This window comes from Acipenser ruthenus, chromosome 2 (genome assembly GCF_902713425.1).
Source record: "Acipenser ruthenus chromosome 2, fAciRut3.2 maternal haplotype, whole genome shotgun sequence".
Classification (NCBI taxonomy): domain Eukaryota; kingdom Metazoa; phylum Chordata; class Actinopteri; order Acipenseriformes; family Acipenseridae; genus Acipenser; species Acipenser ruthenus.
In genome coordinates, this window is record NC_081190.1 from 35,197,754 (window position 1) to 35,221,839 (window position 24,086).

Here is a 24,086-nt window from a genome sequence, read left to right on the forward strand (position 1 = left end):
AAGATATTTCACGATTTAAACATACTATGTATTAAAGCAAAAAAATTAAAAAATATTTATATTGTCACATTCAAAATTGATAATTCTCTTGTTATTATATTACAAATGTTCCTAAATATTTAAATGCTTACGTGAAAAACATTATATGCTAAGTAATAGAATATTTTATTTTTTTATGTCCACTTTTTAAAGACATTCTATTGTCACCATCAGTGAATTATGAAACAAAATAAAAACGTAAATAAATGTAAAAATAACAACAGACACGTGAAATGTCCCCTTGTACTGGACAGAGTTATCTTTAGCAGAAATATTTTCGGTCTTTGATGCAGCTGGTGTCTTTTTGTTAAAGACATTTTAAAGAAACTGTGCAGCTCCTATGCAGTGTGTTCAATCCCTTACCGGAAGCAAAGAAAACCAGCTGCCAGGTTCATAAATTCAGTGCAAGTAACTAGTAGTGTGTCAATAAGGCAAATATCTTTTTTTTTTTTAAGTAGTAAAACTATGTTTATTTGCATGGCAATGGGTAAATTTCACAGCGCCTGAAGTCAATTATGCTCCTCCGCTGAACGTTTTGAGCCTCTGAAAAAAAAAAAAATCACTATTCAGTTTACGTGTAATGCACTCTGGGAATGTAGTTTATTAGTGTCTGTTGCCCATTGCAACAACGCACTAAAAGCTACACATCCCTACTACAAGTTCTGACAGTCATCGATACAACAGGCGCTCATTTGAAAATGTTCAGAGTTATTCTGTGTGTGGGGAAGATAGAGAGGAAGGAAAAAGGAGATCAGGGAGGAAAAACAGGAAGCACAAGTGGCCACTGTTAATGGTTTTGAAAGTGTGGAGAATTTGTCTGTATTCATTTTAATTGATGTATTAGATTTACTATTTACTTTTTAATATAGTTAGCTTACTTTTTGCTTTGTAAAAAAAAGAGAATACTTATGTTAAATGTTTTGGTAATATGAAAAATATGTAACTGTTCTCTCTTTCATCTTCTGAGAAGTTGAAAAAAATGTTAATTGTGTATATTTATATACAAATATACAGTCTTTGTGTGTGTGTGCTCCTAAATGTTTTCAGTGTGCTCCTAAATTTAATTTTTTGTGCTCCTACCATAGAGCCCTGTTGCGTGTGTATCACTCGCAGCATAGAATCCAGGTTGAACTGCTGCAACCTGCAGCTTTGCAGTTTTGTGATCAAAATGTTTCTTGTTAAATGTTTTTATCTTCATGGCAACGCATGCAAGCTCTCCTCAAGATATTAAAAGTCGTTCTTTCCCTAATTAGTATGCAGACAGGGATATCCCCTCCCCTAAATCACTACGACTGCAGTAATTTGCATTGTTTTCCAGACGGTCTTTGACGTGAAATACCTGTGCATGCATGACGTGTGCATGTCATTGACTGCATGAATATATATTTTATTATTTATCTTTCATTGATTTATTCAGGAGACTCTGTCTTGTTAATACAAGGGACATTTTGAAACAGTGTTGATGAAGATTATTTAAATACAGATGACTGTAGTACACGATTGCAGTGGGGATGACGTTATATGGTAATATGCATGTCATTGTGTGCATTATTACATATTATTATAGTTATCCATATCACACTGTATGACATTTCCCCAATAATAATGAATCTCAGTAGTTGAAAAAAGAAGCATATGAGGAACATTTTAATGTACTGGGTTGAGAAAATAATGATGAGGATTATTTAAATCAATGTGTAGGAGCTCCCCAGGAGCAGATCTTGAAATGTATATATTCAATAGTATGCCTTTATTTGATTAAACCATCATTGTTTAATTGATAGTTTAAAAACATCATTATTACAGACATTTAGCAGACGGATAATGACGTCTATTACAACCTGCGCACGTGTGACTTCACGGCTGGAGGATGCAGGCTGCAGAGATACCCCTCTCAACAGATTGCCTGCCTGTAGGCGGGATGTAAAGCGAGAGCTCTGACAATAGGGCAGTGTTAAGGTCATGTGATCGCTCTGCTGGCAGATGTAAAAAGTGTGCTCAGTGTTAATAAAATTATAATGTTGAATCCGCTACCAAAGAAGTCGTTTTGTAAAGTATGAATAACAAAAAAGGCAGCTACAGGAGTTTGAATGCAATTGTAGGGAGGCTGTGTGGTCCAGTGGTTAAAGAAAGGGGCTTGTAAGCAGGAGGTCCCCGGTTCAAATCCCACCTCAGCCACTGACTCATTGTGTGACCCTGAGCAAGTCACTTAACCTTTCGGGTGAGACGTAATTGTAAGTGACTCTGCAGCTGATGCATAGTTCACACACCCTAGTCTCTGTAAGTCGCCGTGGATAAAGGTGTCTGCTAAATAAACAATTAATTTGTACCGGGGGCTCAGTTTTTTTCTTTTGTAGAAAAGTTTGCATACTAACTTTTGTACTTTAATATTCATTTAAAAATTCAATTGATGCCTGTGGTGAATACGATTTTGTGACTAATTAGCTATTAACATTTAAAATGGAGTACTTTGACATGTTTCAATAGTAACTAAATCAAGTTATTAATCAAACTTATTAATCTTGTTACATACCAGTAATTAATTTATTAAAATGTTTGGATATACTGCTATTTTATTAATTACTGGCTCGTTCAGAGTCGTCTTAAAATAACGCTAGAATATGTTTTGTTGGAAAATAATAATAAAAATAATTTGACATTCAAATTTCGCTGCAGATGGATTTATTTTCATAAGTTTTCTTTTGGTTAAGTGCTGCAGCTGCATGTCATTGAATGTCATTTTGCATGTTGTATTTGGTTGCACAGAGTAGTGGCGACTTCTGCAAGGCTCTCGTTTCTCTCTCTTGTAAACATTCTTCTTTTTGTGGATGACAGTTCAGCATGAGAGGTAACGGTTGGACGTTTTAGTTACACAGTGTTCAGAAATTTGGATTTAAGAGTTATGTTTTTGTGCACGTTGTACTGGTTTTACTCAACGGCGATTCCTGTTCAGTTATTTATGAATGGGAATAATAAGGCATGCACTTCTTTCTTGTTTCATGACCAAGAAAAATAACTGCATTTCTAAAATTTTCAGTTATACAAAGGTGCCTAATTTAAAGGTTTGATATAAACATCTGTTTTAGTTTTTGCAATTTTATTTTCTTTACTAAAATTAAAGTGTTTCTATTTTTTCATATTCTATGTGATTTTCATCTTTCACAATATTTATTCATATAAATAAAGGACAGTTTAGATTAGGTTTATTTATAATGTTACAGGTTTAAACATGTAAAATGTTTTTTAATTTGACATTTTCCAAGGAGTTCTAATAGTGGGCCACAGTGCCTAATGCAGCTGAGCAGGTGGGCCTCAGGTACCAAAAAAAAAAAAAAAAAGTTTGGGAACCCCTGCAGAACAGTGTATGGATTACAGAGGTCGACAACAGGATAAGCAAAACTGATGTCAACGGATGTTATTTTTTAACATCATAGCTGTTTTGTCATGGAATTTTATGACTGAGTTAATTACATTTGGATGTAAATTTAATTTGGACTATGAACACAGATTTGCCCTTTTATCAGTGCTAACAGTCAGTAATGTATTAAGGTTTTGTGGTTCACAAGCCCATACATTTTACAACGTTTAAATTATTTTCAATTTCTGCTTGCAACAGTGTTTTTATAACTAAGCATAATATAAGGAGAAGTTTTATATATTTCTGTTTATTATAATGAATAACTTTTTTGTTCTAGTGTTGTAAATGGAAAACCACATTATAACTTCACCAACCTGGATAATCTCATAGACCTCTTGTGGCAGAATGGACTAAGACCAGGTGATTTTTGCTGTACATTTCAACTTGCGTAAAGTGCATAACCTACAGACTATATACATTTACAGGACCAAACTTTGTTAACCTGGTGGCTTTTAACCTTGCCTGTGTAATATGTGTTTAATTTTGTGTGTTTGATTTTGCCTAGTACTGTATTGTCCTTTTTTCCATGTCTCTGTGTTTCCTAAATTATCCTCACCCCTCAAATTGTCTTCAGGGTTTGTTCTTCAGAATGATGTGTTTTACTGCACAATTCTCTTTCATTAATTTCAGGTTTTGAATTGATGGGGAGTGCCTCTGGTTATTTTACTGATTTTGAAGATAAAAAGCAGGTGGTGGAATGGAAGAACATGGTGGCAGTTATCGCAAAGAGATACATCGGTAAGTTGAACATAAAAATAAAATCAATGATCTTTGTTACAGAAGATAGATCACATGGTTAAGTAAGAATCGTGTAAATTTAAAACATGCACTGTACGGTGTCAGCACCCTTACACTAAATGGTTTTTCGAGGTGCTGTTCTTGCAAAGAACAACCTTATTAACTCGTGTGGCATTTCTAAAAACTCCTTGTCCAGAAAATGTCAGTTCTTTCAATCACATCCATAAGGGCAAGACTTACTTGCAGTGTAAATGTGCTAATGTATTCTCTGAAATTTTATTTAATAGTTTGCCATCTACTGAAAAAGTATTTTAAATCATTAACATTTTAGACATTTGTTGGCAGTGCCTTTTGTTATAACATACATTTTGAAACTTTGATTTCAGATAAGTATGGTCTAGAGTACGTTTCCCAGTGGAACTTCGAAACCTGGAACGAACCAAGCAATCATGATTTTGATTATGTAAATATGACAATCCAAGGTAAGACCTGCTGAGACTGCTGTCCTGCACAATCCTGCTCTCTAATACAACCCTATTTCCTACATCCTAATTTTTCACAGCAATACACTCCCTGTCAAATGTCTACATTACTGCACTACTATCATGAGCCATATACAGTGCATTGGGTTATGTGAACAGGGCTCCAGACTTTTGGCAAGTGTCATTTTGGGGTTAGGCGCCACTAGTGCCTGTAACCCCAAAAATGCTGCCTCAATATTAATGGGTGCACTATGACCTTGGTCTGTAAATACAAAATAAATACAGTACACCCTCGCTATAACGCCCTTCATTATAACGAACCTTCGGCTATAATGAACCTGGCCGCTGGACCCCAAATAAAAAAACAAAAAAGATAATCTAAACACACACTGTCAACATCCCGGTCTGTACGCACGGGATGCCACCTCCACAGTGAAGTCAGCTCTTTTGTCTTAACTATGCTTCCGAAACAAAAGTGATTTTATGTTGCAATATAAAGTCATGAATATAGGTTATCAAAAAACACTTTTTTGGCTTGTTAAGCAACCATGCAGCAAAGCAAAATTGATTAAAGAAAGAAAAGAAAAACTTGAGGATCTGATTAACTTCATGTCAAACTTCATGTTGAGATGATTTGGAATAAAAACTCAGTTTGGGATTCTTGTATGTTGGATTAAGATTTGCTGTACTTTGAAACTATTTGTGTCATTGATTTTGAATACTGTAAATGTTCAGCTTCAATTCGGGATTTGTGCTTTTTGTACTGCGTTTTAATTCTTTAACAAACAGGATAAATCAAAGGCAGAACACTGTATACACGAGACGAACAGGTAAGTGTAATTCTACTTTAAAATTTCGTCTCTAACTTACTCCAACAGTTTATCGTTCATTTTGATTGTCCTTTCGCTATAACGAACCACTCAATATAACTAACAAAAGGCTTGGGCCCTGTGGCAATGTGCCCCGTCCCTGTGTGCATTTGTGTGTATGCGTGCGTGTGTAAATGTTGGTGTATAGATTGGTACACGGGATATAAACGGGTCTGTGTTTCACGTGTATTTAAAAAGTGTAGATTTGTATTTAGGCACGAGGAGAGCACAAATCACTTCACGTGCTGGTTAAATGTAATATGTGAGCACGGGGTTGCACAGAATTAATTCACGTGCTGGGATTCAAGTGAATAATTAATTAGTAATTGAATCCCAGCACAATAGTATATATAGACGCACATTTCTTGCACTCAGGGTTAGGTGTTCAGAGAGTGGAGAACGGGTGAGAGAGAAGGAGAGTTAAAATCGTAATCGTAAATATAATAAGTGTTTTGCTTGTACTCACCGTGTTTGTTCGTCTCCGTTTCACCTGTGTGTTAGTGTTTAGTCGTTTTGTATGTCTGTTTATTTTGGCGCAAGTGCCGTGTCCCGTGTTTTTGTCTGTTCAAACCTTTTATTTTCTGTGCTGTTTTATTAAATGCTGAGCGAAACCATTCGCTCAGCTCCACCAAAACCCCAAGTCTCTGTCTGTTTACTCCCTGCTTCTGGTCTGACGCCACCCACTCCGGCCGTCTTTGTGACACGTGGTGTCATCGTGGGATAATAGCGCCTCCAAGCGTCAGACCAGGAGAGGGGGTTCTGTGAAAAAAAAAAAAAAAAAAAAATTGTAAAGCGAGGATGGGAAGAAAGAGCTGCAGGAAGCAGCAGAAGCAGCAGCAGCAACAACATCCTGCATGCCGGGCTGGGAGGAGGACAGCCACAACGGGGCAGTAGCCACCCCTCTACCCCCACTGCCACCGGGTTCCCCACCGTCCCGGGAAATATGGGACTGGCTGGTGCACCCCGAGGGGAACTTCGCCAGTGACCTCCCCATGGTTATTCACGCACTGCAGATGCGAGATGGGAGACGATGGGAGGACTGGGAGCAACAGCACAACCCGGCATCCGTTCGTGACCTCACCATGGTGGTGCTGGGTTACCTAGCTGCAGACATGGGAGGGATGCCTTCCAGTGAGCAAGAGGGAGAGGAGCAGTCGCTGCCCTCTCCAGTACCTGAGCGGGAGGAGCCTGAGCGTCCACAGCCCGAGTGGGAGGAGCCTGAGCGTCCACAGCCCGAGTGGGAGGAGCCTGAGCGTCCACAGCCCGAGTGGGAGGAGCCTGAGCGTCCACAGCCCGAGCGGGAGGAGCCTGAGCGTCCACAGCCCAAGCGGGAGGAGCCCGAACGTCCTACGCCTGAGTGGGAGGAGCCCGAACGTCCTACGCCTGAGTGGGAGGAGCCCGAACGTCCTACGCCTGAGTGGGAGGAGCCCGAACGTCCTACGCCTGAGTGGGGGGAGCCCGAACGTCCACAGCCCAAAAGGGAGGAGTCGGTGCGTCCACAGCCCAAAAGGGAGGAGTCGGTGCGTCCACAGCCCAAAAGGGAGGAGTCGGTGCGTCCACAGCCCAAAAGGGAGGAGTCGGTGCGTCCACAGCCCAAAAAGAGGGAAGTCGGGGCTTCCACAGCCGTAGGACCCAAGCTGCCAGCAGAGGGAGAATGCCTGCTGGTCCCACCTCCACCAGCAGAGGGTGAATACCTGCTGGTGCCGTCCCAAGAGCCAGAAGGGGAGGAGTTACAGGCTCAACCCCCTGAAAATTTTTGGGGGGGAGAAGGGCAGGATGCTGGTGTCCCCCAGCAGCCTCTAGATATGCTGTTGAAGGCAGCACGGCGCGCACATGCCCAGCCGCCACAGCAGAGGGAGCCAGCACCGCCACAGCCTCCCTCTGAGTGGCCAGCATCAGCCCCATCGCCTCTACCTCCGCCACCTCCACCAGCAGAGGGTGAATACCTGCTGGTTCCACCTCCACCAGCAGAGGGTGAATACCTGCTGGTTCCACCACCGCCAGGAGCAGAGGAGCTGGAGCTGCCTCTGCCTCCACCACCGCCAGGAGCAGAGGAGCAGGAGCTGCCTCTGCTGCCCGTACCTCCGCAGGGAGTACGGTGGCCGGAGCCCCAGAAAGGGGAGCTGCCGGCCACGAAGAAGGGGGAGGAGGTCTAGAGACCACCAACCCCAGCAGCAGTTTCGCTGCCGGAGATCGTGGGGGAGGTCAGGAGACCTGCTCCCACTGCAGCAGTTTCGCTGCCGGAGATCGTGGGGGAGGTCTGGAGACCTGCTCCCACTGCAGCAGTTTCGCTGCCGGAGATCGTGGGGGAGGTCCGGAGACCTGCTCCCACTGCAGCTTCTTCGCTGCCGGCAGTACTGTGGTCGGAGCCCCACCAAAGGGAGCTACCGGCTACAAAGACAGGGGGAGAGGTCAGGAGACCACTTTCCCCAGCAGCAGTTTCGCTGCAGGAGCAAACCAACAGGCTGTCAGCCGTGCCACTACCGGCAGGGGTGCTGACAGCATGGCCAGCCATGGGCCCACTGAAGCCTCCCTTCCCAGCCCGAGACTTTGTCCTGGACTGCTGGATTTTTAAGGGGGGAGGTGGCCGTTGAGGCCATGTGTGCTGCGCACAAGGGGGGGTATATGTGGCAATGTGCCCCGTCCCTGTGTGCATTTGTGTGTATGCGTGCGTGTGTAAATGTTGGTGTATAGATTGGTACACGGGATATAAACGGGTCTGTGTTTCACGTGTATTTAGAAAGTGTAGATTTGTATTTAGGCACGAGGAGAGCACAAATCACTTCACGTGCTGGTTAAATGTAATATGTGAGCACGGGGTTGCACAGAATTAATTCACGTGCTGGGATTCAAGTGAATAATTAATTAGTAATTGAATCCCAGCACAATAGTATATATAGACGCACATTTCTTGCACTCAGGGTTAGGTGTTCAGAGAGTGGAGAACGGGTGAGAGAGAAGGAGAGTTAAAATCGTAATCGTAAATATAGTAAGTGTTTTGCTTGTACTCACCGTGTTTGTTCGTCTTCGTTTCACCTGTGTGTTAGTGTTTAGTCGTTTTGTATGTCTGTTTATTTTGGCGCAAGTGCCGTGTCCCGTGTTTTTGTCTGTTCAAACCTTTTATTTTCTGTGCTGTTTTATTAAATGCTGAGCGAAACCATTCGCTCAGCTCCACCAAAACCCCAAGTCTCTGTCTGTTTACTCCCTGCTTCTGGTCTGACGCCACCCACTCCGGCCGTCTTTGTGACAGGCCCCGACATTGTAGCGAGGGTGTACTGTATTAATAAGAAATAAAAAGATGGCATATCACAGGTTTCAAACTGAATTGCAAGGACAGTAACAATCTTATCGAATACAAATTTGTGGAAGTCCAGAGGTGTTGTATTAACACCAGCAGAAAATGAAATACGGTTACCCCAGTTTCATGCAACAGGAGTGATGGTGACCAAACATGTGTGAGCACAGTTGCTTTCTGAAATTTAGAATAAAAACAAAACAAAAATAAAAGTGTGCTATGGGTTGTGTGTTGCACATGTGCCATTAACAAAATATCCAGAAAACCCCAAGAATTGGGGGAAATTTTTATATATATATATATATATTGTAACCGGTCGGCACTCACGGTCGTTCGTTTGACCCTTTGAAAGCAGACCCAGGTCACAGGAAATGGAGTTTTAAGCGCAGTTGCACTATTTAATACACAAATAAAACACAAACAAAAATAAACACCTAGCTCCTTGTTGGAGCACTGACTATACAGGCAGGTCCCTGACTAGCTCGCAGGACGGCTAAGCCGTTTATCTGCCAAACAACCACCAAACCACACAGGTTTAACACAAAAACAAAAAGGTTTTTACACTACCTTTTCTTAGTACACTTGAGCACACAGTCAAACGGGCTTCCATACACACCAACAGCCCTGAACAGCCTGGCTGCTTCCTTTATATACCCTGCACCTGGCTCTAATTTACAATGATCACCAGGTGCAGGGGATAATTACTAATAAAACAATTAACAAAACAATAAAACTATTAAACAAAATGTTTTCTGCAGTGTTACAATATATATATATATATATATATATATATATATATATATATATATATATATATATATATATATATATATATTTTTTTTATTTTTTATAAATGACAGTAAAAATAAGGTCACCATACCAAGCTTTATGAAATCCAACAAAACCTTAGTTGTCTTTCGCCAGTCAAATCGTAGGGTGCTTAAATAAAGTTTTGAGTCAACACAAAGTTTTTTTTTGTTTGTTTTTTTTTCACCTGTGGTCTTCTTTAGTAGCCACATCTATGCCAGATATAATAGATTTGATTATATTGTTTACCGTCAGGAGTTTGACTATGATTTAATTGCACAGCTGTTTTTTTTTTGCCTAGTTAGATGATGAGCTGATATGTCTTCGGCAATTCAAGACTTTATCGTAATGAAAAACAGTTATCCCTAATATATCAAGCACAGCAAGCTGTTGCAGGGAAAAGGGAGTTTATTTCTCAGAAATACTTGGGACTGTAATTAGGAGGTATACACCTAGCCTGACACCAGTAGTCAGAGTTAATGTGTTACTAAAGGAACTGCTGAGAGAAAAACATGTTTTCATTGTAGTCATCAGCTGCATAGATTAACCATTCAGCAGAATAGGCAATAAACAAGTGAGTACAAACTAAGTTACTGTTTTACTGTCACGTCAGTGTCATAGCAAGTTGTTTTACTTTAAGTAGTTGAATATGGTAGCAACCAACTTGCCCCTAAAGTGGCATCCAGCAATTGTATTTGGTGACTTTTTTTTGTTTTGTTTTGTTGGTTTGTCTGGAGCCTTGGTGAATGCACAGTGCTTCTTTACTCTGCTGTGAGTTCATACATAAAAAAAAACAGGTTTTACAGAATGATTGTAGTACAGTTTCAGTTTTATATTGCACCTTTTACAGCAGTGTCATCTCAAAATGCTTTGGAGGCAATCCGTGCAGATGTACAACCCACTATGTAACTAGCTCCGAGTGGAAACCTTGAGATAATGTGAAGTAGTTACTGTGGATCAAGACTAGAATGCCTCCTAGAAAGATATTGTACAATTAAACCCCTGTATCTCCAATGGATCATTGCATGAAACATATGCTTCCATTCACTATTGGGACACTGGTTGGGACCAGCAGTCGCATTAATATTTCAAGTTTGATCTCCAAGAAAAGCTTCATGGGGTGCATTGCCTTACTGACATGCGAGTCCCAGGTTGTAATACTGTAGATCAGTCCTGTATGTGGGCCTGTGACACAGATGGCTGTGTGGTGACGTCAGGCCAGATGCAGGAACGTAAACAGACAAGGCAGTACTGCGGTGCAAAGGCACGACGGCTCTGTGTTTATTTAAACACAAAAACAAAATAAAAGGTTGTACCAAAAACAATGCTCATTGAGCAAAATAAATTAATAAACAAAAACAAGTCAAAACAAAACAAAATGAAAGTAAAAACAACTGCTATAGAGTGCTGGAAGCTGCAGCACCGTATTTGTTTAGTTAAAATTATTTTGTGTTAGTGACTATGTTCCTGCATCTGGCCTGACGTCACCACACAGCCATCCGTGTCACACGTGTGTTCATCGTGGGATCACCAGCGCCTCCTGGACTCAGGCCAGAAAGGGTACTGCAGGTGCTTAATTTTTCTTTTTCAAATTACTTTGTGGTGTGTGAAGAGGAGGATGGGAGGAAAGAGGAAGGGGAAACAGCAGCTGAGGCAGTAACAGCGGCCAGTGCCCAGCTGAGATAACTACTTCTGCTTGGTGGAGGCCTCGAGCTGGTGCCAGGTCTGTGAGGAGTGGGGCCATTTCATCCTAAGCTGCCCTCTCTTGCCCGATCAGGAGGAGGGACGACCAGAGGTCAGCTGGGAGGCCTACCTCGGAGAGATCGAGGCTGAGAACCTATGTTCTGCCTGCAGAGAACGGAGGAGGAGAGGGAGCACCGTGTCCGGGCGGGAGGATTTATGGCCAGCTGTATCCTCATAGGGCTGAAGCAGGAACTAGAGCCCAGAAGGTGGAAGCCTGTGCGTCCACCACCAGAGAGATGTCATGGGCCGATCTGGAGTCCGATTGAGGGAGACTGCCCATGGACCGAAGATGGATCACCCGGGGCTGCAGAAGCCGCACCGCCACACAAGGGAGACAACGGGCCGGACTTTAGTCCGACTGAGGGAAACGGCCTGTTGTGTCCACCTCCACCGTCAGGAGCAGAGCAGCAGGAGCTGCCTTTGCCTCCACCACAACCACTCCCAGGAGCAGAACAGCAGGAGCTGCCTCTGCCTCCACCACCAGGAGCTGCCTCTGCCTCCACTGCCAAGAGCAGAGCAGCAGGAGCTGCTTCTGCCTCCTCCACCACCAGGAGCAGAGCAGCAGGAGCTGCCTCTGTCTCTACCGCCAGGAGCAGAGCAGCAGGAGCTGCCTTTGTCTTTACCGCCAGGAGCAGAGCAGCAGGAGCTGCCTCTGCCTCCACTGCCAAGAGCAGAGCAGCAGGAGCTGCTTCTGTCTCTACCGCCAGGAGCAGAGCAGCAGGAGCTGCCTCTGCCTCCACCGCCATCCACAGGAGAGGAGCAGGAACTGCCTCTGCCTCCACCGCCATGGGAGGACTGCCAGGATAAAGTGGAGCTCCCATTGCGTCACCACACAGCCATCCATGTCACAGGGCCGTTTAAGTAACGAGTGAAGAAAAGAAAATCTTAAAAAGCATTGTTGTGAAAATGTGGTTCAGCTAAATTTGCTGCTCACGCAAAATTGTATCTTGGGAACAGGAGGTATAGAGTTAAAACAAAATCCATTCAGATGTTTAGAATCCACCTTAAACCATTCATAAATTCTTATCTTTTAGTCTGTGAAGTAAGCTGGGTATTCTTTCTGAGTAAAGCACTGTATTAGGATCCACTAGACGAAGTCTAAAAATGCACTACTAAAGGAAATTCATAGAAAAATAGGTCAGAAAAATAGCAAGCCAATTCACTTTCCATTTTATATGTGTCTTTTGATGAACCTTAATTAGTTATTTTCATGCACATACGTCTAGATTTAGTACAGTTGGCACAGAAGTAAAAATATCCTGAATAAGCGGCTGTGCCAATTAAACAACAGGCATTTTTTTGTTTCTAAATGAAATTGTCATTAAATGTTAAATACATCATTTAAAATACGAGTCATTTTTTTTTTATTCCTTAACTAAATTATTTGCTGTTTTTTATTTCTACATGCAAAATAATGCTTTCTTGGTTCATCATTTGAAAATCCTATATCCCAATTAAACAAAGTGTTGTCCCAATTAAACAACATAAATAGCAGGTAGGTTTAATTTAGTGCATTTATTTTCTTTTTTCTTTTTTTCTTCTCTGTCTTCAGGGTTCCTCAACTATTATGATGCCTGCTCTGAAGGTCTGAAGGAAGTCAGCCCCTTCCTTCGCTTTGGGGGTCCTGGGGATTCCTGCCACTCACCCCCACATACACCTTATTGCTGGGCCATGCTCAGCCACTGCTTTAATGGGACCAACTTCTTTACTGGAGAGACTGGCGTGCGACTGGACTACATTGCACTGCATAAGAAGGTGAGATGCTTTCAGCATGCATGGCTTTCCTGCATCTTTGTCACACACTAGTAACTTTTACTAACCATTTCTTGGTTGCTGTCCTGTGCTAGGTAGTTCAGTTTTAACTCCTCTATTATAAAACTTTTTTAAATGTCTTCAGTAGTATTAAAAATACTAAGCCACACTGATTTACACTGTAGGAGTAGTATAGGGCAATGGGTTCCTTGAGGGTTTAAAGCAATCGCCTCCATTTTCCATAACTTTTTTTAGGACAGATTTACAAAGCTTTTTCTCCAGTGCTTTTTTTATCACTAGTCAACTAGGGGTAGAAACATCTAGTTATGCTTTAACCAAGCCCTTAACTAACTAGTTTTTTTGTGTTAATAATTTCTAGTTTAATAACATTACAGTTTATACTCCATTTAACGATTAATTGACACCACATTTTTTATTACAACGGTGAAAGCCATTGTGTGCTTTTTTTTATGAACCATGTTAATTGTGCATTTCACAAAGCTTACAATTAAAATTAAAAAAATGTAACCACATGGTATGTGCAAACAGGTCAGTGTATATGTTAAAATCCCAAGCCGAAATACGACCCCATCGGCTTGGGGTTAAATTAAATTTTTAGATAGGCAAAATCTTGGCGTGTTCAGTTTGGAGTTTTCTTGCGAATTATCCCATCGAGGTAGGGCCGGATTAAAGGACATGGGGGCTCTATGCTAACCCATATTTTGGGGGCCCTATGCATATTATGGGGCCCTATGCATATTACTACTTGAATCGCTGAAAATTTACATATTTTTCGCGGCTAGGTTATGGAATAAAATTAGGATTTCGTGGATATTTCACAGACTTGTTTAAACATTAAGTAAACCTAAGTAGATAATATTTCAGAGCACTATAAAAGCCTACAAATAGCAGTACAGTACTTCCTTACTAAAACGGAGTGCTGTCATTTGTTAAAGCCAAGCATGTAACATCCACCAGCATTTGCTGCCGACATTCTCTGTCTCTGTATTGTGACTTGCCCATACATTGAGACTGCACATTTTGCATCCACTGAATTGGTTGGAAGTGGTAAGGCAAACTTTGCCAAGTTATACAGATGTGGAAATCAATTAGACAGTCCCAAAACTCAGTTACCCAAGGGGATCTGACATTCTTTAATAAAGTCTATATATGCAGCACGTTCGTTGTCATGTTGTTAGACCCATCCAGGAATTTATTTTATTAGTACCGAGTCAAAAGAAAGAAAATGTGCTATTTGGGTCTAAAATTCTAACTGTTTAAAAAGTAAGCAGCGGTTTGTTTGAAGCGAGGTGTCTGTGCTAGATCGTACCTGTAGTACTGATTTTAACTTGGATACAATCGACAGGAATACTTTTTATCTGCGCTGACTTTCCAGTTTGTTTTCTGAAAGCTGTTATTTGTTTTACGTTCTGTTTAGCAGCCTCTAGTATTCTTTCCTTTTAATGCGTGATTCTGAAGCTAAGTAGCGATCGATCGTATTTTCTGTAAAGTCACATTGCAAAATGTGCAAAACAATTTACCTCCATCTGCATGTAAAGTTTATTTGGGAAATTTCTTGACACAATCCTCAGCCGAAATATACTTTGCTTATGTGCTGTGTTGTCCATTTTTGGTATTTTACCTCCATTGCTGAAAACTAGATTTTAGCTACCTAAATCCAAATAACAATGCAACACTGACATTGTCCCACCTTCTACTGTACAGGACAGGTCACAGAAAAGCCAGTACAGCCGCACTGATAGGTTGATTTAAAACTTTGTTGTCATGTGAACAGTAAACAAGAAAGTTAACCGCTTTGGAGTATTTTTTTCATTAGAGTGTTATTTGTCTAAGGACTTTATTATTATTATTATTATTATTTATTTATTTATTTATTTATTTGCCTAAGAGCAATTCACACAGGACGGCGAAGGAATAAAAATAAAAGCCTATCTACAGAATTAAGATACGTAGTTTGCGTCGCTTGCGGTGTGCAGTAGTTCGTTTAAATTAGGTTTCTTTTTTTTCTCTCTGTACTAGTCCGGTATGCATTGGCCCCTAAAGAGGTGAATTTTGCGGTGACCCCTCAATTTCTGTGAAATTGCGAATTAGGTAGACCCATGCCTATGCCAAGCCATATGTTGGGGGCCACCTACATGCTCACTCTTCCACAACAACCAGGGTACTCAAGGTTTGAGGCTTGTTAAACTATGTATGCCTTTATTGCCTTGTACCATACGACAGAAAGTATATGCAAGTGATAATAATTAAATCTCACTGTTGTTAATGATAATTTTAATTTACATTCAAACATCTGTGGGAACATTGAACTCAAAGTGATGCAATATGGATCACAGACATAAAAAAAAAAGCTTCAGTCCCAGGCAGTGAAGTGCAAAAGCATTAGCAAGTGCATAATATAACATCCACTGGGGTTAGTGGGTCAGTGGTTGTGATAGTGTACCAGAAAGTCCAGCCGCTATTATATATACAGTAGCAGCAGAATTATATATAGAGTATAGCAAAACAAAAACCTACGCTTTGCATTCAACAGTCTAGTTTAACACAAAAGGGAATGCATTTATTTTCTGACTGTCCTTTTACTTCTTTTTTTGTTTTTTGTTTTGTGGTTAGCTATAAAAGGAGAGAAACAAACACTATGGACTTAAACCCATCTTGCCGGCTGCAGACATCCACATTTGAATTTCCTTCAGCCTCCCACATTTACACATTTACCTTTTTACCTGCCTTTTTTTCTAAAATTCCAACCCCCCTATTAAAAAGGAAAGTTTCCAAAATGTAAAGAGGCATACTGTGCACATTTGAGACAGGAAAGGTTTTTAAATTGGCCCTAAAACTGAAATAAATGAATGTGTAAATTTGAGCCTGATTCATACATTTTATCCTGCAGACTGATGCCTCTAACATAGGACTAGGGATGGATCTTTCCAAGGAGATAGAGGGCGTGGGGCATTTGGTGTTGTACATTCATTAGTAGGAAGTGGCTTGCATGAGAGAATCCGAGACCAGGTATGCTGCAATCGAGAAGGAATGCCTAGCCGTCATAGAAGAAAAAAAATTAACTGCAAGCAAGCTTCTGTGCGCCTCTCTTCCTGTGTATGTGGGCCAGGCCGGCCGCCCACATGCAGTTTTTGTAAAATGTCCCAAACAAACTGGAACCTCATATGGGCCCCAATTCTGATGGGGCTCTACACCATAGCATAATTTGGTTATAGGTTAATCCAGCCCTGCATCAAGATGCAGAAAATTTGCTTTACCCGAAGCCAATCTGAAGAAGATCCGATCATCCTTTCATGTCCAAGTGAGACTAGTTTGTATTGCCCTTCTGAGTTTTCATAAAAGTGAGTTAATGCTGTAATAAATACATTGCAGACCTTTTCAGGCTTTTTTTCTGAGAACGTTTCAAGTATAGATATCAAGTGCATTTGACAGAAATTAATGTTTTTAATGATCAGTTTTATGAAAAACTTAACAGTACTCACTGGAACAGAATCCTTGATATCTGTGTCCGGGTCGTCAGTTCCAAAGCAGGAACCGGGTACTCGCTTTCAAAGGAACCAGTTCGCACATCTCTAGCATTGTGTAGCAACAATGATTTCCACTTTTGGGCATCCGGTTTCTTGGCTATCTATATGAATTTGTAGCCAGACGTTTCAATTTAAGCCACATGCTGGCTGTTTTGAAGGTTAGTGATTTGAGAAAATGCTGCTATAATTAGTGGATTTGAGATTGAGTTAACATGCATTTGTTTGCAGGGTGGAGGTAGTTCCCTTCACATACTGGAACAAGAAGTAGAGACGACCCAAGAGATCCAGAAGCATTTCCCTGGATATAAGCCGGTTCCACTTTACAACGATGAAGCTGATCCCTTGGTCGGATGGTCAAAGCCACAAGTCTGGAGGGCAGATGTGACCTATGCATCTATGGTGGTAAAAGTAAGTGGTATAATCGGTGGGGAAAAAAACTCCAAATACATATTGCATCTCCAGAGCGAGTTCTTAAACAAAGTGATACATATATTAATGGTTCTAGTTGTGTGATTACAACTGAGGAAACTTGATACTGGGTATCGCACATTCTAAATCATATTTTGCAAACCTAAATATATGTGTGTTGATTGATGACTGCTGATCATTTTTCACTTGTAAACCAGTGTTGGACAATAACTGGAATGTCGTGGACCTAATCGTATGATTTGTATAGTGACGGCTCAAACCTGCAGCAATATTCTTTTTTGCCATCATGGTACCAATTGTATTTTTTCCTGATGGGCTGCATGTATACCAGGTATTTGTATCGCTCGCATTGGTTGGATCTAGACCGGTTCATGGATAAAGATAGGAAGCTGGCGGATTCTTCTGACATTTTATTATATATTTCTCCAGTGACTTGATGGGGCAGTTTGGATCACCGGAGCACTCATTCTCCCTCGGAAGTTCAATTTTAAAGTGTGCGAGGTGTTATGATTTTTTTGTAGCTTCATTGAAACAAAGACTTGCAAACTTCAAAACAATTTCAACAGTTTAGATCAGGAAAGCATTATGAGGTAATTCTCTTGAGCATTCTCTGCCTGTCTGTCCAAAATGTATTTGTATGTCAAACCACACGTCATACAGTAGCCCTTGTGGTGTTTGTATATAAAACATTAGAAGACTTTAGTTCCGTCAGGTCTGATCCAGTAATGACAGGGGGTTGCATGTTCTCATCCTTGCATTCTCTTGTGGGCTGTTTTGCTATTGAGGTAAAGACATTATAATATGTATTTGTTTGCAGTACAGAGGGCTTGATAAACTTCTGTGTATCCCAGTTCTCAAAGAAATATAACTTTGTAATGTACTGTTGTCCCTCTTTATTTTGACTGCTGTGTAAAATTCTCTGAGATATTCATTTAAAGTCTGACAAGTGTTTTCCTCAGAATTGTGTTTTAATTATTATTCTTTAACCAGTCTCGAAAAACATTTGCCCAATCTGTTTGTTTTCTGCTGTTTTATTTTTTTTTATTTTTTCTATTTCAATTAAATCAAGTTGCTGTTTTGATAACCATGTCCAGCACTAGTAGCAGTAGGTTTTTCAGTTTGTCCGTCTTTACTCCTCTCTGTACTACTTACAGGGTCGCTGGACATCTCGGAGGTGCTCGTATTATTTTCCAGGAAGTTTTGACTTCCCATTCTTGTAATATTATTTGATTTGTTTTTGTGATGCGGTTACAGACATTCTAAGGGCCAGTAGCGGCTCGTCAGAGGAGGCAAAGGAGACACTGCCTACTCAAAAATGTTGACATAAATATGCTTTTATATTTTATATGTATCATGTATTATAGCAATAAATACATAGCTTTAACGCAGAGGCAGTCGTCCAATCCAAATTCTCCACTGAGTCACTGCTATATGTTCAGAGGAGACAGCTGCGGTCTTGTCTCCTCTGTAGTTATGATTAGCACGTCCTATTAGCCAATCATTCTTCCATTTCTTCAGCTGGCTTGCATGGAATGCTGAGTAAAGCCATTAAAAATTAGCCAAGAGTGGCATGCCTCTCCTCTCCTTTTGCCTGCTTTAGCCAATCACCGGACGTGTGCCCTCCCACATTGATGACCTCGGAGTGTGAAAAAATGAAGCGCAGTAAAAAGATGTGCCGAATGCCTATAGATTGATTCATTTAAATTAATTAAAGAGCCCCCTAACCCTCTGTCTTTTTTCTGCCTTCCCATTTTTTTTTTTGGCCACCAGCTGCCACTGCTAAGGGCATATACAAATACTTCTACAAATCAAAGCACTTAACTCATATTTTAATAACCATAGTCTTACCTTTCTAATGCTATAGATGTGCCTATTTTTGTGAGCAAAGTTCTGTGAAGTCGGGTGTAATGTTTATCAGCTTTAGCCTCAGGTCAGGTTCAGCATTCATCCTGCTTCTGTATTTGGACTTGGGGGCAGCACTGATGAAAATCCTGTCTCGCACAGATACATAGTAGCAAATGGAATCAGAAAATGCACTGCTTTGTCTGGGTACAAAACTCCAATAGGGAATGTCTTTTAAATTCTGACCTTAATGTTTAGTCGCAAGAAAGCTCCAACAAGCACTCTTGTGCCTTAGTGGAGAAGCCAGCGGGCAGCTCACTTGATTTTAATGCCGAATGGGTTACAAATCCAGTTGTTGGGTTTGGCTTCAACTGGAAAGTACTCTTCAAACTGTTTCTTGAAAGCAACAAGATGTTTTTCGATGTCATTTTTTATTTTGTTGTCAAAAACCAGTTTATTTTCAGACAGAAAACCTTCCAATGTTGGAAATGCGCTGAAGTCATCCATCTTTACGCGACTTGCAATCAAGTCAAATTTTTTGATCATTGCACTAATTTTGTCTCGACAATTTAAGTATATTCACTGAAACTCCCTGCAGCCCCACGTTCAGCTCATTTAGACGTGTGAATATATCGGAGAGGTAAGCCAATCGTGAGAGCTCTATTTTCATTACCGGTACATCCACTCATACTGGTACATGGCACACACGGACCTGCACTCAAATCCTCTGCAGATGTATGTCCGCTTGCTGTAGTCTCATGTTCAACTTCGGACTTTTCACTGATCTCACTGTCATCACTGGCTTGATTTTATTTGTTGTTTTCTTTTTGAAAGATCTTGTTTTCACAAACATTTCTGGAGGAAGAAGGACTGCTACTAGCCTACTGCACTACATTTTTAGAAAACGCACTGGATTCTGGTACAGTACTTTCCACGTGACAATGATGGAAACCAAGTCATGTGAGCTCAGAATCAGTTATGCTACGAGAATCTGTGTAATAAAGTTAATAATATTAGTAGTATTGATTCCAACACTATATGTTACAATAGTTCCAATAGTATACTTAATCATCAGCTATCTGTATGTAAAATTCTATACTATATAGGATCTATAAACTCGCTGCCGCTTCCTTTCCATAATTATGCAACCTTTACGTGGACCACCTGAATGGAGCTTGCAGACCACAGTTTGAGAACTGCTGTACTTGGGATTATATCCCTCTAGCTCATCCAATCAGAGTGTATGGATTTAAGTATAAATGTGCAATAAATTTGTTCCTTGTCTCGAAAGCTAGGATTAGGTGCTACTTTGTCAATTGAAAGTTATCCTCAGCCATATATATATACAGTGCCTTGCAAAAGTATTCAGACCCCTGACCAATTCTCTCATATTACTGAATTACAAATGGTACATTGAAATTTCGTTCTGTTTGATATTTTATTTTAAAACACTGAAACTCAAAATCAATTATTGTAAGGTGACATTTGTTTTATGTTGGGAAATGTTTTTAAGAAAAATAAAAAAATGAAATATCTTGCTTGCATAAGTATTCAACCCCCACACATTAATATTTGGTAGAGCCACCTTTCGCTGTAATAACAGCTTTAAGTCTTTTGGGGTAAGTATGTACCAGCTTTGCACACAGTGTCGGAGTGATTTTGGCCCATTCTTCTTGGCAGATTTGCTCCAGGTTGTTCAGGTTGGTTGGACGACGCTTGTGGACCGCAATTTTCAAATAGTGCCACAGATTCTCAATGGGATTGAGATCAGGACTTTGACTGGGCCACTGTAGGACATTCACCTTTTTGTTCTTGAGCCACTCCAATGTTGCTTTGGCCTTGTGCTTGGGATCATTGTCCTGCTGAAAGGTGAATTTCCTCCCAAGCTTCAGTTTTTTAGCGGACTGAAGCAGGTTCTCTTTCAGTATTTCCCTGTATTTTGCTCCATCCATTCTTCCTTCAATTTTAACAAGATGCCCAGTCCCTGCTGATGAGAAGCATCCCCACAGCATGATGCTGCCACCACCATACTTCACTGTAGGGATGGTGTGTCCTGAGGCATGGGCAGTGTTAGGTCTGCGCCACACATAGCGCTTTGAGTTTTGGCCAAAAAGCTCTACCTTGGTCTCACCTGACCACAAAACCTTTTTCCACATCGCAGCTGGGTCACTCTCATGCTTTCTGGCAATCTCCAGACGTGCTTTCAGATGGTACTTTTTGAGTAACGGCTTCTTTCTTGCCACCCCCCCATACAGGCCAGTGTTATGCAGAGCTCTTGATATGGTTGACTGGTGCACCATTACTCCACTCCCAGCCACTGAACTCTGTAGCTCCTTCAAAGTGATTGTTGGCCTCTCTGTGACTTCTCTCACAAGTCTCCTTCTTGTTTGAGCGCTGAGTTTTGAGGGACGGGCTTTTCTTGGCAGTGCCTGGGTGGTGTGATGCAGCTTCCACTTCCTGATTATTGATCCAACTGTGCTCACTGGGATATCCAAACACTTGGATATTATTTTGTACCCTTTCCCTAATCTATGCATTTGTATTACTTTATCTCTAACTTCTGTAGAATGCTCTTTGGTCTTCATTTTCCTTCACATTCACAGCCTGACCAATGATCCTTCAACAGTGGGGTTTTTATCCAGAAAATGTGACAGCAACTTTCATGGTTCACAGGTGGAGGCCAATGGTAAGGTAATTGTGTCCTCGTTAGGGCAATTTCTTTCATCGGTGTAAACTGGGAGCTTCCACAGCACAGGGTTTGAATACTTATGCAAGCAAGATATTTCAGTTTTTTATTTTTCTTAAAAATATTTCCCAACATAAAACCAATGTCACCTTACAATAATTGATTTTGAGTTTCAGTGTTTTAAAATAAAATATCAAACAGAACGAAATTTCAATGTACCATTTATAATTCAGTATTATGAGAGAATTGGTCAGGGGTCTGAATACTTTTGCAAGGCACTGTATATATAAATAAATAAAATCCTATGTTGAATTGCTGTACTGTGCAAAACGCAGTAATCCTCAAATATTTTGCACACGTTTTCTGGGGAGTATTACAGCACACCTGCAGATTAGTCTAAACGCCTGAAACTCAGCCATATTTGTATCTGCCTGTTGACAGTAATATTGGTCAACAAAAACAGCAATTAATAGCAATTCTTGCTGCTAAAACACCCTTGTTTTTACTTGCCTGGAGAGAATAGTAGCCTACACATACAGTAATATAAATAGTTACAGTATTTATGAACAAAATATATGTAGCCTGCTCTTTAGCATGCAGTAACATGTTCTGACCATAAGAGGGTGGGGTTGTAACATCACGTCAAGATTGTCTTTCCTTTTTCTAAACCAAGGGTTTGGCTTCACAGATCAGTGTTCATTCAGTCTGTATAAACCAACTTTTAAGGACAGTGAGCCATTAGAATCTAGGTTAATTTTTTGACAGCACTGAAGCTCCAAGCTTCATATCAGACCTTTCTTTAAAACAATTACAATTAATTTATCTTGTGGTATGTTTTTTATTTTACACCAGAAATAATGAACCTGTCAGATGCCTTGAAATGTCAGTTCATTTGAATGAATATTTTGAGGAACATGATTGATTGTAAATAAAGGTTCAAGAAAATCCCTACTTCAGGCATTCAAATTTGTTATAGTGCCGTTTTCATGAAAAGTCCCACCTTGTGGGCAAATGCTGGATCTTTCTGCACAGTTCTATGAAGTAATTTATCATAATATTTTATTTGTTTAAGCAAAAAAAAACGTTTCAAACTTTAAAATTAGTTGTTTATTTCAAATGAAATGTTACTTAAAAATAAAGGCATTTAAGTTGTTTGTGTTTTTGTTGTGAAGTAGAAACAACATTGTCTCTGACTTGACTTCTCCTCTATTCCCTGTTTCAAAGGTGATTGATCAGCATCAAAACCTAATCATTGCCAAGCCGCACAACAGCATTAACTACACCCTGCTGAGCAACGACAATGCGTTCCTGAACTACCACCCTCACTACTTCACACAGCGAACACTCACCACACGCTTCCAGATGAACCTCACCAAACCACCCCACGTCCAGATGGTGAGGAAGCCCGTTCTCACTGTCATGGGACTGCTTGCCTTATTAGGTAAGCAAAAAACAAGACAAAAAACACTGGTCAATTGCACAAACTTGCACATGCTTAGTTCCCTATCAAGCTGAGCACTAGCTAGTATGGTACTAACTGCAGATCATCTCAAGCTCTGTACTATCTTAATACCAATTGGAACGATAAAAATACAGGGAACAAAGTTTGGCATCAGCTGATCCCCCAACTTCAGTGCAGACCTCAGAGTTACACTGATCATTTCAACTAAGGTTTTAAGGCTGTATCATTTTACTGACAATCAGCCAGCATTTATGACAGCTTTACAAGAGCAGCCTGAGGTAAAATTTCCTGACCATCAATGGTTTGTTTTGTAACTGGGAACTACTCTGTGTGGACAGGCTTACCTTTTCTTTTGTGTGTGTGTGACCTATTTATACCTCCTGCAGCACAATGTCTCCTGTCACCATGCTGGGGCATTGGTTTATGATTTCTGGTCTAGAGGGAGGAGTGCCCCCTACTGGTGCACCAACACCACTTCCAGCAGCAACCCAATTTTTCCTTGGAGGTCTCCCTTCCAAGTACTAACCAAGCCCAGACATGCTTAGCTTCTGAGGTCTGACGAGATCAGGCTTCACGGTGGTAAGGCTGCTGGCGTATATCATTGTTTTTGGTGCTGAAAGGATAACTTAATGTTATTCCATTAAGTATGTGTTATTTTAACACGTTATTTTTCACCATTTTTTCTCTGGAAGCTTAAATTCTGCTTTAAAACTAAAGCTGAAATATGCAGTACAAGAATCCAACACTACTCTCCTGTCCCCTTCCCCACTCAGTACCATTTTGCAATACACAAAGACAAAATTATCAGTTTAACCCTGAGGTCTGTACTAAGTTGGATTATCAACTGTGGTTTAATGATAGGGCACCTGTATTAAAACGCCCTGGACAGCTGATGAAAAGCTAATCCTATGGACTTTAGTTGCAATTATATTTAGTAGTTTATACAAAGCTGTTAATGACGACAGTCAGTAGTCAG

General features: G+C 40.7%; 2 protein-coding genes across 2 annotated transcripts in view; one reads left to right on the plus strand and one right to left on the minus strand.

The window, feature by feature from the left end:
• LOC117409491 (sulfate anion transporter 1-like) overlaps positions 1–9,535 on the minus strand; it is a 29,652-nt gene extending 20,117 nt beyond the window's left edge. Inside the window, exon 1 of the mRNA XM_058994860.1 lies at positions 9,409–9,535. The gene's annotated coding sequence lies outside the window, so the exon portion shown is untranslated. The remainder of the gene's footprint in view (positions 1–9,408) is intronic.
• LOC117972701 (alpha-L-iduronidase-like) overlaps positions 1–24,086 on the plus strand; it is a 60,846-nt gene that overhangs the window by 27,445 nt on the left and 9,315 nt on the right. The window contains exons 3-8 of the mRNA XM_058994885.1: positions 3,735–3,817; positions 4,088–4,195; positions 4,582–4,677; positions 12,944–13,146; positions 16,920–17,099; positions 22,873–23,089. Of these exons, the coding sequence (XP_058850868.1) occupies positions 3,735–3,817; positions 4,088–4,195; positions 4,582–4,677; positions 12,944–13,146; positions 16,920–17,099; positions 22,873–23,089 (887 nt within the window). The remainder of the gene's footprint in view (positions 1–3,734; positions 3,818–4,087; positions 4,196–4,581; positions 4,678–12,943; positions 13,147–16,919; positions 17,100–22,872; positions 23,090–24,086) is intronic.